Below are 15,559 nucleotides of genomic sequence, written 5' to 3' on the forward strand. Positions count from 1 at the left end.
CATTTTCCAAGGTCTGTTAGAAATCCGAACAGAAAGAGATGATGTTAGATTTCATACCCTCCTGTGAAAACTGCAACTTTTCAAATTCTGGCAGAGTCTGGGCTCTCTTTAAAACTGCTTTAGATATGAAGGTAATTGTTTTTCAACTTTCCAAGCCACAGGGTCATACTACCCCAAGTAGGCTCAGTATCTGCCAAGTATCTGGTGATAGATCCTTCATATTCTGGATTTGGGGTTCAGAGGGCTGGGGAGTCTGGGAGGGTTAAGCAGAGGAACCTGCTGCCGCCGAATCTCAGTGCAGAGTTTCAGCATTGATGACTTGGAGGAGCCTCAGCTGTCAATTCTGCCTTTGAGTACACAGAAAGAGCTATTTTAAGCTCAGAGCTATCTTCTTTCCCCACAGTAGAAACAGCCCCCTGCTAATCAGAGCACCGGACCTACAGAACAGAGGCTGCAAACTAAAATTTCAATGGTGATGCATATTCAATCAGATGCCTCAATTCCCCCATTTGCAAAATGATGTTTAACCTAATTACTTAAAGGAAGTATTGGGAGAACTTGGCATGTAGCCATCCCCAAAACAGTTTTCTACAGATGTGAATTTTTCTACGTAACATTTTTTTAAAAATCACAAAAACATATTTTTCTCAGTTGATATTCAAAACCTTTCAGCTTTTTTAAAAGCTGCAATTATATAGCAAACCTCCATTATAATACATGGATAACACCTATCCTTCACTAAAGAGGAAAACAAAAACAAAACCCAATGTAGATAGCACACAGAAAGCAGGCATGAGTTTTAATTTACAATGCTATGGGGTATATATCCTATTGGCTATAAGCAGGAACTTATCTGCATAGAGAGTTATCTGGAAAGAACCAGATAGGCCTGAACAATGGTCAGATAATAATTTCAATCCATTAACACAAGGCAAAATATCTAAACTACCTTGGAAGGACTTCTGGAAATGTAAAATTCAAGTAATTACTAACATGATTTAAAGTAAACAAACACAAATTCCACAAAGATATTTTGTTGTGGTGGTTGTTACTACAGGGTCTTGCTCTGTCACCCAGGCTGGAATACAGTAGCACGATCATAGCTCACTGCAACCTCGGACTCCTGAGCCCAAGCGATCTACCTGCCTCAGCCTCCCGTGAGTAGCTGGGACTACAGGCATGTGCCTTCATGCCCAGCTTTTCTTTTTTCGAAGACGCAGGGTCTTGCTATGCCACCTAGGCTTCACTAAGATATTTTTTGAGAAACTCAGAAACTATGGACTTGTCTTTGGGGCTTTAAAGTCAGGCAGATGTTTGTTTATTTTTGTTTAAATGTCAGAGAGTGAATGACCTTAGTTATAGGGAATATTCTTACATTATTTGCTAAATTTGGAGTACATATCTAAATTATTGAAGAGTTAACAAACCATATGAAAATGAAGGGTTTTTTGGTATACAGGTCTCCTACAAATTATCAATATGTATTTAGACCTGGCAAAAAAGACCCAGAAAGCACCTACAGCCTGCCTTTTCTCTTGCAGAGGACAGAGCTGACCATTCAGAAGGGCTTGTTTTCTAGGTGACAAGCTAGCTGACATTTAGCTATGACTTCAAACTGAAATATCTCTTTGGCCTTGATGTAAAATGAAAGATAAGATAAGCCATTCCTTAAGTAAAATTACTAAACACAAATGTTTCCATTATCAAGTGCACTACTTTGAGGCAATGCCTAACACTGTTATTCCTTTATTAGTCTACTAATAAAAAGAGAAATCGAATTTTAATTCCAAATATTCCACAGATAAAAAATGTTTCAAGTAAATGGACAGGATAAATTATGCTCCACAAGATCCAACAGGCACTGAACATGGAACAGACATTGCCTGTTGAAGCGAGAATGTTTTCCAGACTTCGGAAGAATTTAGTAACCATCAATTTCCATCAAAGATAATAATGGACTTTGCTATCATTTGCTATTAACAATAAATAAATTGACTCATCTTATGAAGTGACTGTTCATTTCAAAAAAGAAAGAAAGAAAAATTTGTGGAAACAGCAAAAAGATAAAAGTAAGTAACCACGCAAATAAAGTGAATTTAGAAAGGGGACTGAGTTGTTGAGTACACTTGGTTTTTGTTGGGTGGTTTTTTCCCTCCAAACTCTGATGGAAAGTCTACATCATGAGATATTATGTCATTATATAATACCTTACCACATACAAATCTCATGCCAGAGAAAGTTCCCAACAATCAATACACATTTACCAAATGTGAATGATCTGTTCTGAGAACAATGACTACTTTCTACTAGGCTTTCTCACAAAAGAGTCTCAGACTGGCAAAAGGCTGTATTGGTAGAGATTCCCCTCAAGTAGCTACCGCATATTCACATTGCCTGTGTTTGTGTTGAAAGGTAATTCCACATATCCAGTGTTAGCAATTACCATTTTCTTTAACCATAAGAAGAAATTAATACATGTATCTGTCAATTTTAGTTGTTGCCACATAATTATAGGATCTTTATTATAAGTATTAATTACAAAATATTGTGCTCCTGATACAAAAGTCATATTTAGGATGTATCTCATTTTTCTTCCATTCCTCAAAAGGTTGCTTTCCATAGGTAGAATTATTTATTAATTTTATTATCTAATTTCACCAGCAACTTCTGCCCCTGCCAAGAAAAGAAGCAATAGAAGTTTTACATGCTTTCTACATTTTAGCTCCACTATGACTTACCAAACATAATATTAATAAAGAGTTGGCACATCTTATTAATAATTGAGATACCTACTGTTTTTCTTGTACAGAAGAACTTCAAAGCAGTTTGACTCGTAGTTGTCAAAAGTTTGCCTTACTTTCTCAATGGTCTTCTTGTCAGTCAATTCCCCATACATAAAACTGGGGGGGGGGGGGAAAGAAACAATTGATTTCACTTTTGTGTTGCCTTTCAAACGCTACAAAAATCATATAGTTGTCTTTGATTAAATAGTCAAATGTGGTTACAAAACATAATGTTGCTCCTCCACAATGAACTAAAATATTTAAATCATGAGAGACAGTTCTTGCTTCACACAGTTCCTGTATGCACAGATTTCAGTCACTATGGTTTAGTTAAATTACACCAGTTCCACAACACAGTTCAAATTTCAGTTACCACAGTATGTTAACCGAGTAATTGCACAAAGTGCAAGCTTTGCTGCTTGATCTTCAGTCTACAAATCACTAGAAAATAACAGATGCACCTTCACAACCAGTCACTGATCACATCACTTCTTTCAAATTCTGTCAGTATTGGTAACAGCACAGCTGTTATTCAGTTCACACACAGACAGAAAAGCATGTAGTCATATTGCCTCCTTGTCTCTCAGTGATAAACCTACGTGACATTTTACAAAAATGGATAATCAAAAGCAGTAAGTAGCCAACAAAAATTAAAGTCCACCAAAGAAATGACAAATAATAATGTTGGAAGTGGAATTCAAACTGAACATAAATGAAGTTATAAGAAAAATAGGTGACCATGGAAATGTCGATACTGCTGCCATTTGGGAGACTCTAGCTATGCAGCCAAAAGGACTTAGTGAAGGTGAACTCATCAATATAAATGAGGAAAGTGGTTGTAACAAAAAGGATGAAGGTCTCCCAGAGGAGGTGACACCAGTTCAAAAACAAAGAAACAAACAAAAGCTCCTCATTAAAGGAGCTCTAGTACGTTGCTCACAATAGTAAAAGTGGAAGAATAAAATATTTGAAATTAATTCTAACTTAGAAAGGAGGGTGACAATTTTCGAGGAGATAGAAAAGATGCTGCCTTTATACAGAAAGTTACATTTTGAAAAGGCAAGTATTGTTCAAATGACTTGTGATAAGTTTTTTAAGAATAAATAAAACACTTCCCCCATTCTCAATGTTTCTAATGTTCAAAATCACAGTATACTACATAAATATGAGTTTTACTATTATATTCAGCTCCCTTCATTGATAACCAACAATAAGAGAATTTTTAATGTTTTGACAAACATTTTTAAAGATGCTAAAACCATCATAATTTTTATTGAGTATTAAGATCGTTATTATGTGGTTTCAGCTTGCATATACCTTGTTATGTTTCCATACTATCATAATAAAGTGAGGATTGCATATTATACATATAGTGCATTGACATTCTCATCATTTCAGGGGATTTCCTTAAGACAGGTACAAGTGTGGCTAGCGGGAGGGAAGTAAAGCTGGCATCTTGAAAAAATCATACATTATTACAGTTGTTAGAGGAACATACAAAATACAGATTAAGGAATGAATGTCTATATTCCACAAAAACTTTCTAATGTTTGACATTCTCTATTTTTCTAAGAGAACCTTGGCAAAAGTCTGATTATCTAAATAACAGAACTCACTCAATAACTACATGCCTCTAAAACTCCATTCTCAATGCTTTCAAAATCATCAGTTGTACATCTGGTTTTAGATCCACAGTTCTGCTGATCGGTATGACTGTCCAGACCATTTCTTCCACCAGGAAAGAAAATGTGGCATTACTGAATACCTTAACTAAGATTTTGAAAGATCAAATGTTCATCTTTGTTATTGCTTTTCTTTCAGTTTTCAAAGAGTTCACATATTGACCAGAGGCAGATCCAAAGGGTGGTGGAGGCTGAAGCCTATAAAATCTGTGGAGCCCTCCTTAAGAAAAAGAATACAAAATTATAAAACAAGATTAAGAACAGAGCCTCGAAAGACATGCACTCAAATGAGGGCCCCTGAAGGTTCAGATTCATTATCTTCACAGAAAATCTGCACCTGAAATTATCAATTAATAAAACTTATAACCTAAAAGGCATAGTTTATCAGCAAGATTCAGTAATGACACACAGGACCCAATAGTAGCACCACATTACAACTGGAAATTACTGGTAACTCAAGCCCGCCTTCTATAACACCAACCTAAGCAACTAGAATTCTAGAAACTAAGAAATGAAAGTAGATAAGGCAGATTGTCCAAGCACTGAGAAATCTGAATCCTTCATTTTTAATATATTAATTTAAAAAGAAAAATTTTATTTGTCATTAAAATAACAAAATAAGTAAAAAGATCTCAGAATAAAATGACAGACTCTTAATTCCATATCTTATATCTAGACTCATACAGGAAACCTCAAAGCATACCTGCAAGCTGGCATTGAAAAGCCACTGTTCCTGTCAGAGCTGAAATTTCAGCTCTTGTGAGTTTTATAAAAATCTCTTGAAGGCATTACAATTAAATTAAAATTATTCAGCTAAAGAACATAAAGCAACTCCTCTCCCAAAAAAAAATTAGATTAATACTGTACATAATATTTTTATAGACAAGTGAACTTTTTTAATCAGTTTTTTACTAACTGTTATTTTCAATTAAAGAATCTTAATAAAGCAGAAACATTTTAAAATTCAAGATAAGGGCAATTAAAGTAAGTAAATGTTTGTAGTCTTAAAGAAAAACCATTTCACACTGCTACTAAATAACAGGTGTCTATGGTTCAATAAACTGAAACATAATATTCACAATGGGCCAACAGAAACAATAAGAAAGAATTTATAATACAACAAGCAAGTAGGATAAAAATGATCAAAAATTAACTCTAATAAGATTTAAAAGTAAGTTACAACTCAAATTTTAACAAAGAAGCTCTTTGAGGGATTGGTTTAATAACACCAACTAAGAAAAAATGCAGCACAGGTCTGATGCAACTAAAATTCTGAAGAGAAGAAAAAAACAAACAAGTAATTTTTAAATAAGCTATTAAAAATTCACAATACACCTCCATTAGTTAAGTCCTTCCAATGCTAACATCACAAAATAAAGGCACTTAAGAAAAATAATCCTATATTATTAAAATCCGAATACTGTTTTTAAAAAATAATCTTTCATTTCTTACATTGTTCACTCGGATTTTTCATTTATTATACTGCATATTTCCAGTGACAGAACATGTATTTGAAGGGGTGAAATGTAGCAGTTAAATAATAAGAGGTATTTGAAAACAGAGTATAAAGAATGTCGGAAATGTACTAACTATCTATCCTCCCAAGGCAAGTGTTCTGGAGGTTAATTCAATCTCTGAAAGTATTTTCATCCAAAGTTGTCCAAGCCATACTGATAAATCCATGACTCCCCATTCTCTGTGGGTACGGCACATTTGTTGATTTGCTTGACTCTGTCACATGTGAATGCTGAAATATTTTATCACAGTTCCTGAAGCCTGACTCAGGAGGAGTGAAGCTCAATGCAGTCTTTGAATGGTTAATGGAATTTGAGGGGTCACAAATTATAGAAATAGTAATCAACAGGCTTTAGAAACCATAAATAATAATTTTACATAGTTTTCGTATCTTCTACTAAATATCCTCAAGGAATATGTAATGGAAATATTTTTAAAATTACAAAACTTCCACTTGCTCTCTTACATAGGATGCCAAGCTCCTCCTTGGTAATTATAAATGAACTACTGCACTGTTCCTTTATTGAAAGGCAAACAAAATTGGATTCACAGAAGCAATCTATATCTCTGTTATAATATTGGGCAGTCATGGTATAACAGAGGACTTTTGCATTTGGAGGACCACTTACAAACTGGATAATTCATGGGCAAGTCTTGTATCCTCTCTGACCCATAGTTTCTTCATCAGTAAAATGATGACAATAATAATATAACTCAAAGGGTGACAAAATTATAACGTGTTACACAATGGCTGAAATATGACTGGAATGTATGGATGGGATTAGAAGGCCCCTTCCCAATCCCAGCCTCACTCCCTAGCTTCTCCAGGATTCTCCAGGAACCATGCTTTCCAAAAGGCAGGGTCACTGTGTCTTAAAGGGAGATGTGCATGGTTCTGTGAATCTTCTTTCTTCACAAGCCCATGAGGTTGAAGCAAACACTCACTCAGAACCTGCTCCTGTATAATCTGGCCACTTTTCTTGTCACACAACTGACTGGTTTCATCTTGGGAATAAGGAAGTAAGTTTTCTTCAGGCCTGTTCTAGGCCATACCCGCTCGCCTAGGCATCTGGCAGTTATCTTTCATGTGTATCTGACCTAGAAAACTTTGAAGAACCGGTGGTTTGGGCTTGTAGCAGGATTTATTTATTCTTGGATCCCTTGCTCTGCTATCAAAATCTCACAAACAAGCCTCATTATAGTACCTAGCAGTAACAATGGCTATAATGATTGAAAGACTTCCAAAGGAGAAAAGAACCTTACAACTCTGAAGAAAACATAACCTAATCATGAGTTCCACCAATTTCTCTTGCTCTGCTAAATGTACAACAGTGTGTCTAGACTAAAATGCAACAAACATTCAGTCACCATAGTACAGGGTAATATTATCTGCAGGCTGTAGTTCACAGATTAGCAAATGCTTCATCAAAAAAAAGCAACACAGATAGACAACGCAGTGGGTAAATGTGGTCTCCAGCTCAGAACTGGCCACAACCATAGAATCAGAAAAGTTAACGGGAGGTGGACTGAGATCTGCAGTCAAAGAGAAAGCCTGAGAGAAGGGAAGTTAAGCAGGAAAAATTAAAAACAAATAAGAATACAGTTTTCAGCCAGGCGCAGTGGCTCACACCTGTAATCCCAGCACTTTGGGAGGCCGAGGCAGGCGGATCACCTGAGGTCAGGAGTTCGAGACCAGCCTGGCCAGGTGAAACCCCATCTCCATTAAAATACAAAATTAGCCAGGCATGGTGGTGGGCACCTGTAACCCCATCGACTTGGGAGGCTGAGGCAAGAGAATCACTTGAACGCAGGAGGTGGAGGTTGCAGTGAGCCAAGATCGCACCATTGTACTCTAGCCTGGGTAAAAAGAGAGAAACTCTGTCTCAAAAAAAAAAAAAAAAATACGGTTTTCAAAATCTGAAAGAAGTAATTTTGGAATAAATCAAAGACATTCCTTTATACAGAGGCTCATAACCAAAAGGTTTCACAACCCATTGATTTATATGGTGTTCAAAGGATTTCACTGGAAAAAATAAATGGTTGATCCATGACATGTAATTAAGGAAAAACAGGGATAGCATAGTATATCTCTAACCTTTGGAGACTGATATCACCAAGGCACCTCTGCCCTTCAACACTTTTCATCAGTTTCACCGTGAGAAGCCAAATGGAGCCAGACTGACTGGCATCCATCATCTGTCACATGCTCTTGGTAGCTGCTGAGATAATCCTGTGTTCATAAAACTGCTGTGAGATCTATCCAATAAAGTGTTTCTAATATCTCTGACTCATTGTCTAACTTGATGGGGTTGGATAAGAGATTGTAAATGGCCTTTCAAAAAAATGCATTTGAGAGCATCTATCTACCCCTCAATCCTGCCTACCTAAACTACCTGATTGTTCTTCTCACCCCTCTATCCAAAGCAAAAACCAAAAACGACAGCAGAATAGGCTCTTAAAAGTTTCAGGTTAATTAGAAGTAGAATGCTAAAGTGGTTCCTACCTAATCTATGACAGCATATCCCAAATGTCAGAGCTTCTACAGGTCATGAGATCAGATCACATGCTTTTAAATGTCATTTTCCCAAAGTCTATAACCTCTTTTAAACGTGTAATACTTTTCATGTCCTCCAGTAAACAGGAAAACAGTCCAAAGGTGTGGAAAATGCAATGTCCACAGTAAAATGGACAACGTTTGAAATTCCCAGGGATCCGAAAGTGTTATAGTGTCATAATTTTAGCTAAAACAAAAATGAGACAATACCTAACACACATCAGATATTTTCAAATAGGAATTTCAGTACTATTATGACATAGCAAAGATGTAGGAAAACTAGAACCCTCACTAATGGCTGCTGAGAATGGAAACAGAAGGTTACTCTGGGCAACAATCTCATAGCAATTAATTTACAAACTCTGCATATATTCTATTATCCAGCAATCCCATTTCTGGGGATAGAGAAAGAAAACTTCTCACACAGGGCCACAAGAAGATGTGTAGGAGGATGCTTATTTCCAAATTGTTTGAGGTAGCAAAGTGTCAAAGTTAGATTCCAGGACTAATAGAATGTATAAATAGAACGAAGGCTGTGAAGACACTAGAACATTAGACAACAATCAGACATGATGAACAGATCATCATATGATGACACAAAGAAGTCTAAAAACATAATGGTGAATGAAAAGAGTAAGAAACCATAAATACTACAGTGTGGTAGGAATTAAATAGATCTTAAAAACCAACATATGCAAAGCAATATCATTTCCAGAATATACATATTTAATAAACAAGCAGAAGACAGATTAGACAGGTATACAATAAACACACTCTAGAATGAATAATCTTAAAAGGAAGAAGGGGGATGGGATGAAAGGGAAAAGAAATAAAAGGAAAAAAATGAAATAAAATAAAGAGAGACCTTGCTTAAGAGAGCAAAATGATAATATTGTGACAAACTGAGGACTATGTTTAATTTGATTCTGTGTGTCTGGTCTAGCATGGGAGGGGTTGAGAAGGACAAAGAAGAAAAAAGATAAAACAGAAGAAAGAAATATTAGCCTCTTGATATTATAAAAACACAAATTAATGTGTTTTCTATTTTACCATAAAACAATTCACTTTTGAACATTTAAAACTATGGCATGTAATAATTTACCTAGTTGTCACTTTAATCCTATAGACTTTAATTCATCTAATGCAAGTTGTATATAAAAATGATTCTTTTTTCTGAGATATATAGTGTCAAAGGTTGTATTTTCCCATATAAAATGAAGCTCACCGCTTTGTAGCTTCTTATTCTCTTACGTCTGTCTAAAAACTTATTATGATAAGCAAAATTTTTAAAATTATTTACAAGGATATTCTCAGTGTCAAACACTTACCTCCATATTCACTTATAAGTCAGTAATTCTACATACTATAATAACTTTTAGCCATCAACCCTGTGTTTCTAAATGTGCATATAATTTTCTTCTTTTCTCTCTCTGTTATTTTGTGTCTCACATTTAAAGGCTTTTCTGGATTTATTCAAGAAATGGGAAAAAAGCTATATGTAAAAGAATGTGAGTCATGATGCAAACACTGTTTTATAAACTGCTTGGGGGGTGGTTTTGGGTTTGTTGTTTTGTTTTAGGCTTTTTTCTACTTGATAATATGTTGTTAGTTTTTTCCAGTGTCACTGTCCTTCCAGTATATACAACATATGATGTAGATAAACTTTACTACTGGATATTTTGATTACTTCCAGGTCTTCAGTCTTCTAAATAATGCTACAGCAAACATAAAATGGATATAGTTTAATTTTAAAAGAGAATAAGGAAGTTTAACAGAAGAGCACATTAAAATAAATCATGCTTCCAAGAAAAACTGATAAAGGTCAGATATTTGTTCATATATCAGATACTAGTCTTCATTGTTCTGTGAGGGCATTAAACTGGTTACAATTTTTAGGTTAACAAAACATACCTGGCATTTTATGCAAGTAAGTAATAATTGTTTACATTAAGAACACGATCATTTGAAAACACTGTCTCTGATAAGTAAAGACAATTTGGGGAAAGACTCAAATACTTTTTTATGCAGTTAAAAAGCATGGTATAATCCAAAACTCTCCCACCTCATGTCATAACACAGGATGAAATACAAGAAATAACAGTATGCAATTCAGAGCATGTGAGACCTAGGTAAGGGTTTATTGCAAAACAAGCCATCTAATTCAATAAATACAAGACACTGTCTTGTGTCCTGTTGTACATAGAAAAGTGAGCAAGATGGAGTCCCTACTCTTAAGGCACTTACAATCTGGTACTTGTGGTACTTGTATTAGGAGAAGAAAGGCAGTTCTTTCATAGGAGCAAAGAGCTAATATAACATACCAGCAGTTATTTTCTTCATGAATCCTTTGTAGGAAAAATTGTACTTGGCAAAGAAAATAGGCCAGGGATAGGGCAGATACATGGGACACAAGAAGGGATGAGAGCAGGACTTAAAATAGATCCAGATATGAAGAGCAGTACTTCTCAAAAATGGCAACAAAAGCAATAAAGCAATAAGAATAAAAACCCAAGGGATAAGGCGAGTTAGTTTAAGGGCAGATGATGATGCCAACAGAAATATACACAAGAAACTATGAGGAATCAGAGAAGGGAAAAACCTGTCTTGTTTAGGGAATCATAAATACCTTCAGGTAGAAGATGAGATCTGAGACAAACCTGGCATGAAGACGGGATGTCAGCAGTTCAAAAATAAGAAATGGGAGTGTGAGTATATCTGCGTTTCCTGGAACTCTCTAGGGACCTGTTCCACAGGATAAGGTCTACCATGAAACTCAGCTTTTTCTAACTTAAACTGCCTTCTGGGGGATAGGAGAGGAGCAATGCTTAACTCGGACCAATGATATCAGTGCTAGCAAAGGGATCCTCTCAACCAGAAGCCACAGATTTTCATCACTCCCATTTACCAATTTCCACACCTGGGAATGAAGACTGAATATGAGAATGCCTTTAGTAGAGGCAAAAATGAGGGTGGCTAGAGGAGCATAGATTAAGGAAGAGAATGTTTGAGCAGATTATTTCTCAAGCCTGGATAAGCACCAGAATCATCTAAGCTGTTGGTTAAAAATACTGACTCCCTGCTTGACCCACCCACTTCAGAATCACCTACTGATTCTAATTCAGTAGGTTTAAGCGGGGTAGGAATCTGTTTCGCAAAACCTATTTAAGTGATTGCTATGTGCAGTCAGGTTTAAATTCAATGGTATAATATAAAATATCTATCTTTCATGATGATGAAGGATATCTAGAGAGGGAAAGAGAGAGTCATCAACCAATCCCTTCTGTATACCAAGGATGATTCTCTCTCTCTCCCTTTCTCTCTCTGTCTGTATGTATATATACAGATATACATGTTCCTCTGATTACTCAGCACCTAGACTATTCTTGGCTCATGGTAGATGGTAGGTGATCAAAAAATATTTATTGAATGAATTGATTAATTCACAGATAAATACACAGTTATATAGAGAGGGAGAAAGTCATACACAGGGGATGGGTTCCAGGATCACTGCGTATATCAAAATCCGTGCACACTTAAGTCCTGCAGTTAGCCCTGCGGAACCCACATATATAAAAAGTCAGCCCTCTGTACACAAGGGTTTCACATCCCCTTGAATATTGTATTTTTGATCTGTATTTCTCTAATACTACATTTCTGATCACATTTGGTTGAAAAAATTAACCTATAAGTGACCCACACTGTTCAAACTAGTGTTGTTCCAGGGTCAACTGTATATGTATATAACTATTATACATATATATACATACATATATACACACACATATATATATATCATGCTTCTCAGCATAAATGAGTAGAAAAAATAAATCACTATTTCTCTAGGCAAGTCCCTTAACATGGCTCTACCTCAGTTTTCTCATCTGAAAAACAGAGGATTTGGCCTAGAAAAAAAAAATCAGATCCCTTGTAGTTCTAAAATAACTTGGTTCAGTGCTTAGTTAAATGAGAGCTTTAAAGAAAAATTAACTCATGGAAAAAACATCCCATCTGGCCTTACTGAAATATTGTGAAAAGTTTTGGGTTCTAAATTAGTTCCTTATATATAGTTTCCTTTTCTTTTTTCTGATCCCCTTTTTTCTTAATATTCTCTTTAAGCTCACAGAAATGGCATATTTTTTAAAAGAACCATTATAATAATATAAATGTCAGATTCTGCTGTACCTGAGTCAAACAATGTACCATTACCAAGTACATGTGGCTTACACAGGATGTAAGAGCTTTATTTTATGTTCTTTACATTCTCATGGACCATGCTTAACTTGGCCAGGTGGTGTTTACTCTGTTTTGTTCAAGACAATTTAGTTGCTCCAGAGATGCTGTAGATCACATGCCACAAGTTGTTCCCTGATACAAGACATTCCTGTGATAATTCAGCATCTAGACTATTCCGGGCTCATGGTAGGTGATCAAAAAATATTTATTGAATGAATTGATTAACTCACAGATATATAAAACTCTTCCTTTTGGCAAAAGTTCTCACCAACGGCTCTTAAGCTGTATATTTCCAGTGATGATTTAGTCTCCCTAATATTCTAATATAATTTTTAACTCTATAGTTTGTATATGGGAGTCCAAGTAAGCTTAAGCCTTTTAATTACATTCAGATTTGTGTTAAATTTCAGAAAAGATTACTTAGCTATTCTGTTACCTGCAGGTGCTGCTTTTCTGCATGACGTCAGCTCGATGATATCCAGAGAGTTTACAAAAACCGTCATTACTATAAACTACAGGCCAATCCACAATCTGGGCATTTCCCAGTAAGAAACTTGATTCTGAAAAAGAAAGGAGAAAAAAGGAGGTTATTTAGCTTCATTCAACAATTCACTTATTTCAAGTAATCAAAAAGGCAAACTCATAAAGATGGACACATAAAACTATGGTTTGTAATTGTACAAATAATATAATCTGTTCTTGAAATTGACATAACCAGCTTTGCATGATCATCATATAAGACCTGCAATAAATACTGAATTTATATACAAACTAAAAATTCCATTTGAAAGAAACCAGTTTATAATATTTCTTTGCATTAAAGTATATACCCTAAGCTATGAAATAAAAGTATAGTTAGTATTAAATAATGTTAATGACTATAAATTACACCTAAAAATTGGTTAATTTATTAAGATTAGGGCTACAGTCACTTCCCTACAAATTGAGAATACTGAAGTTGATAATAAAAGAAAATTGGATGACCCCTTCAAAAATTATATTAATATATTGCTGGCATGATGGAACAAATTTTTTGTCCATTAGACTGATCTTGAAAAGTCTAATTTAAAATAGAATTTAAAAGTCTTCCTTTAAATTAAAATCATTCAAAGATATTTTCAACCACATAATACAGATAATTTAGAAACTACCAGTATTCTAAATAACAGAGATATCTTTGTTCTATTTTACACAGAAAAGTAGGTTTGCTTTTGTATAAATTAATATAAAATGACTGAAAATCCAATCATATTAGGCAGAAACTCTAGCAGTTTTGTAAACCACATGTTATATGTCAACGTTAAAAGGAATTAAAGTTAAAATAATATTAAAATATATAAATGAACACTTATTTTTAATATAAATAATTTAAAAGTAAAAACATTTAAAGCAATACTATGCGTCAAAATTTTACCTAAGAAAATTTCTTTTGAACTCATACTCAGGGTAGTTTACTAAAAACATAACAACTTTTTAGTAGAAGACTTTAAATCCTCATTCATACTTGGTCTTCATAAAAATAATAATGCAATTCAACATTTACTAAGTAGCTGCTGTATAAAAGTCACTGCTCTGGGTCAAACAGTGGGATAAAATAAAGATTAGTAAAACGTACCCTTTGCTCTCAATAAAAGTATTTGTTGAAAACAAATACATAACAACAAAATACAACTGTCAGAATAGATACTAAATAAAGAAGCATGGGACAAAACATGAAAAACAAAATCTGTTTGAAGCCACTAGGAAACAACCGAAAGTAGGTAGAAACTGGAAAAAATAAACCCTTGAAAAAGAGAGGCTATATTAGCTGAGATAGTCATTTAACTGTCTACTCCCCTGAGAGCACTTGCCAGTTTGGAAAGTTCATAGTGTGAAAGAGCTCAAGCAGAAGTGTCTTACAAGTATAAGGAGTCAACGGTCACAATTTGGGGCTGGCAGAGAACTTGGAGTTGGGGAAATCTTTTAATTGATAGAGTGATAAACCTCTGTATAATATACCTCAAATCCTTCTTGTGGCCTAAACTGGGTAGGCTATAGGGTGAGACAATAAGGAATCCAGCAGACAGCAATGGTAAAGGGCTAAAGAGATGGATAGAAATTTCACCAGCTCCCCAAAGCTAGCAGATGAATTTCAGAGTTCAAGTCCCATCAAGCTAGAGAAGCTTGAAAAACACCTCAAGCCTTCCATCTTAACACAGCAGGCCATGCATTAGGAGTAAGAAACAAGTCATAGGATGAATGGATGTGCCCTGGGACTGAAATAAAAAATGTAAAAAGTAGACCAAAACACAAAAAATAATCTTAAAATCAAGTCTCTTCATGATCAAGGTGATCCATCAGTAATTTAACTGCCTGATTAAAAAAAAAAGTAACTCTTCTCAGAGGAAAATAATGAAATCCCAAATCTCTACAATGAATTGATATAATGTCCCAAAAACAATAAAAAATTATTAGACAGGCAAGAAATGGAAAACCCTACAATTACTATGGAAAAAAGTAGGCAGTAGAAAGAGAAGTCAATAGGTAAACATAGAAATAATGCAATCTCTGCAATTAATAATTTATTGGATTGGTTTAACAGCAGATTGGACACTAAGAAAGAAAGAACAATTTGAAAACACATCGATACAAGCTATTGGAAATTGAAGTAAAAGAGAAAAAGATTGAAGAGATGGTCTGTGGGACAATATCAAGCAATCTAAAATATATGTAGTTGAGTCAACAAAAAAAAAAGAGAGAGGGCACACATGTTATCGGACAATATGATAGACAAAATTTTTCCAAATAGAATG

General features: G+C 34.8%; 1 protein-coding gene across 2 annotated transcripts in view; it reads right to left on the minus strand.

The window, feature by feature from the left end:
- KCNH5 (potassium voltage-gated channel subfamily H member 5) overlaps positions 1-15,559 on the minus strand; it is a 347,163-nt gene that overhangs the window by 305,113 nt on the left and 26,491 nt on the right. For both annotated transcript variants that reach the window (XM_025392372.1, XM_025392374.1), the window contains exons 2-3: positions 13,204-13,327; positions 2,794-2,900 (exon numbers count right to left, since the gene is read on the minus strand). In XM_025392372.1, the coding sequence (XP_025248157.1) occupies positions 2,794-2,900; positions 13,204-13,327 (231 nt within the window). The remainder of the gene's footprint in view (positions 1-2,793; positions 2,901-13,203; positions 13,328-15,559) is intronic.

This window comes from Theropithecus gelada, chromosome 7b (genome assembly GCF_003255815.1).
Source record: "Theropithecus gelada isolate Dixy chromosome 7b, Tgel_1.0, whole genome shotgun sequence".
Classification (NCBI taxonomy): domain Eukaryota; kingdom Metazoa; phylum Chordata; class Mammalia; order Primates; family Cercopithecidae; genus Theropithecus; species Theropithecus gelada.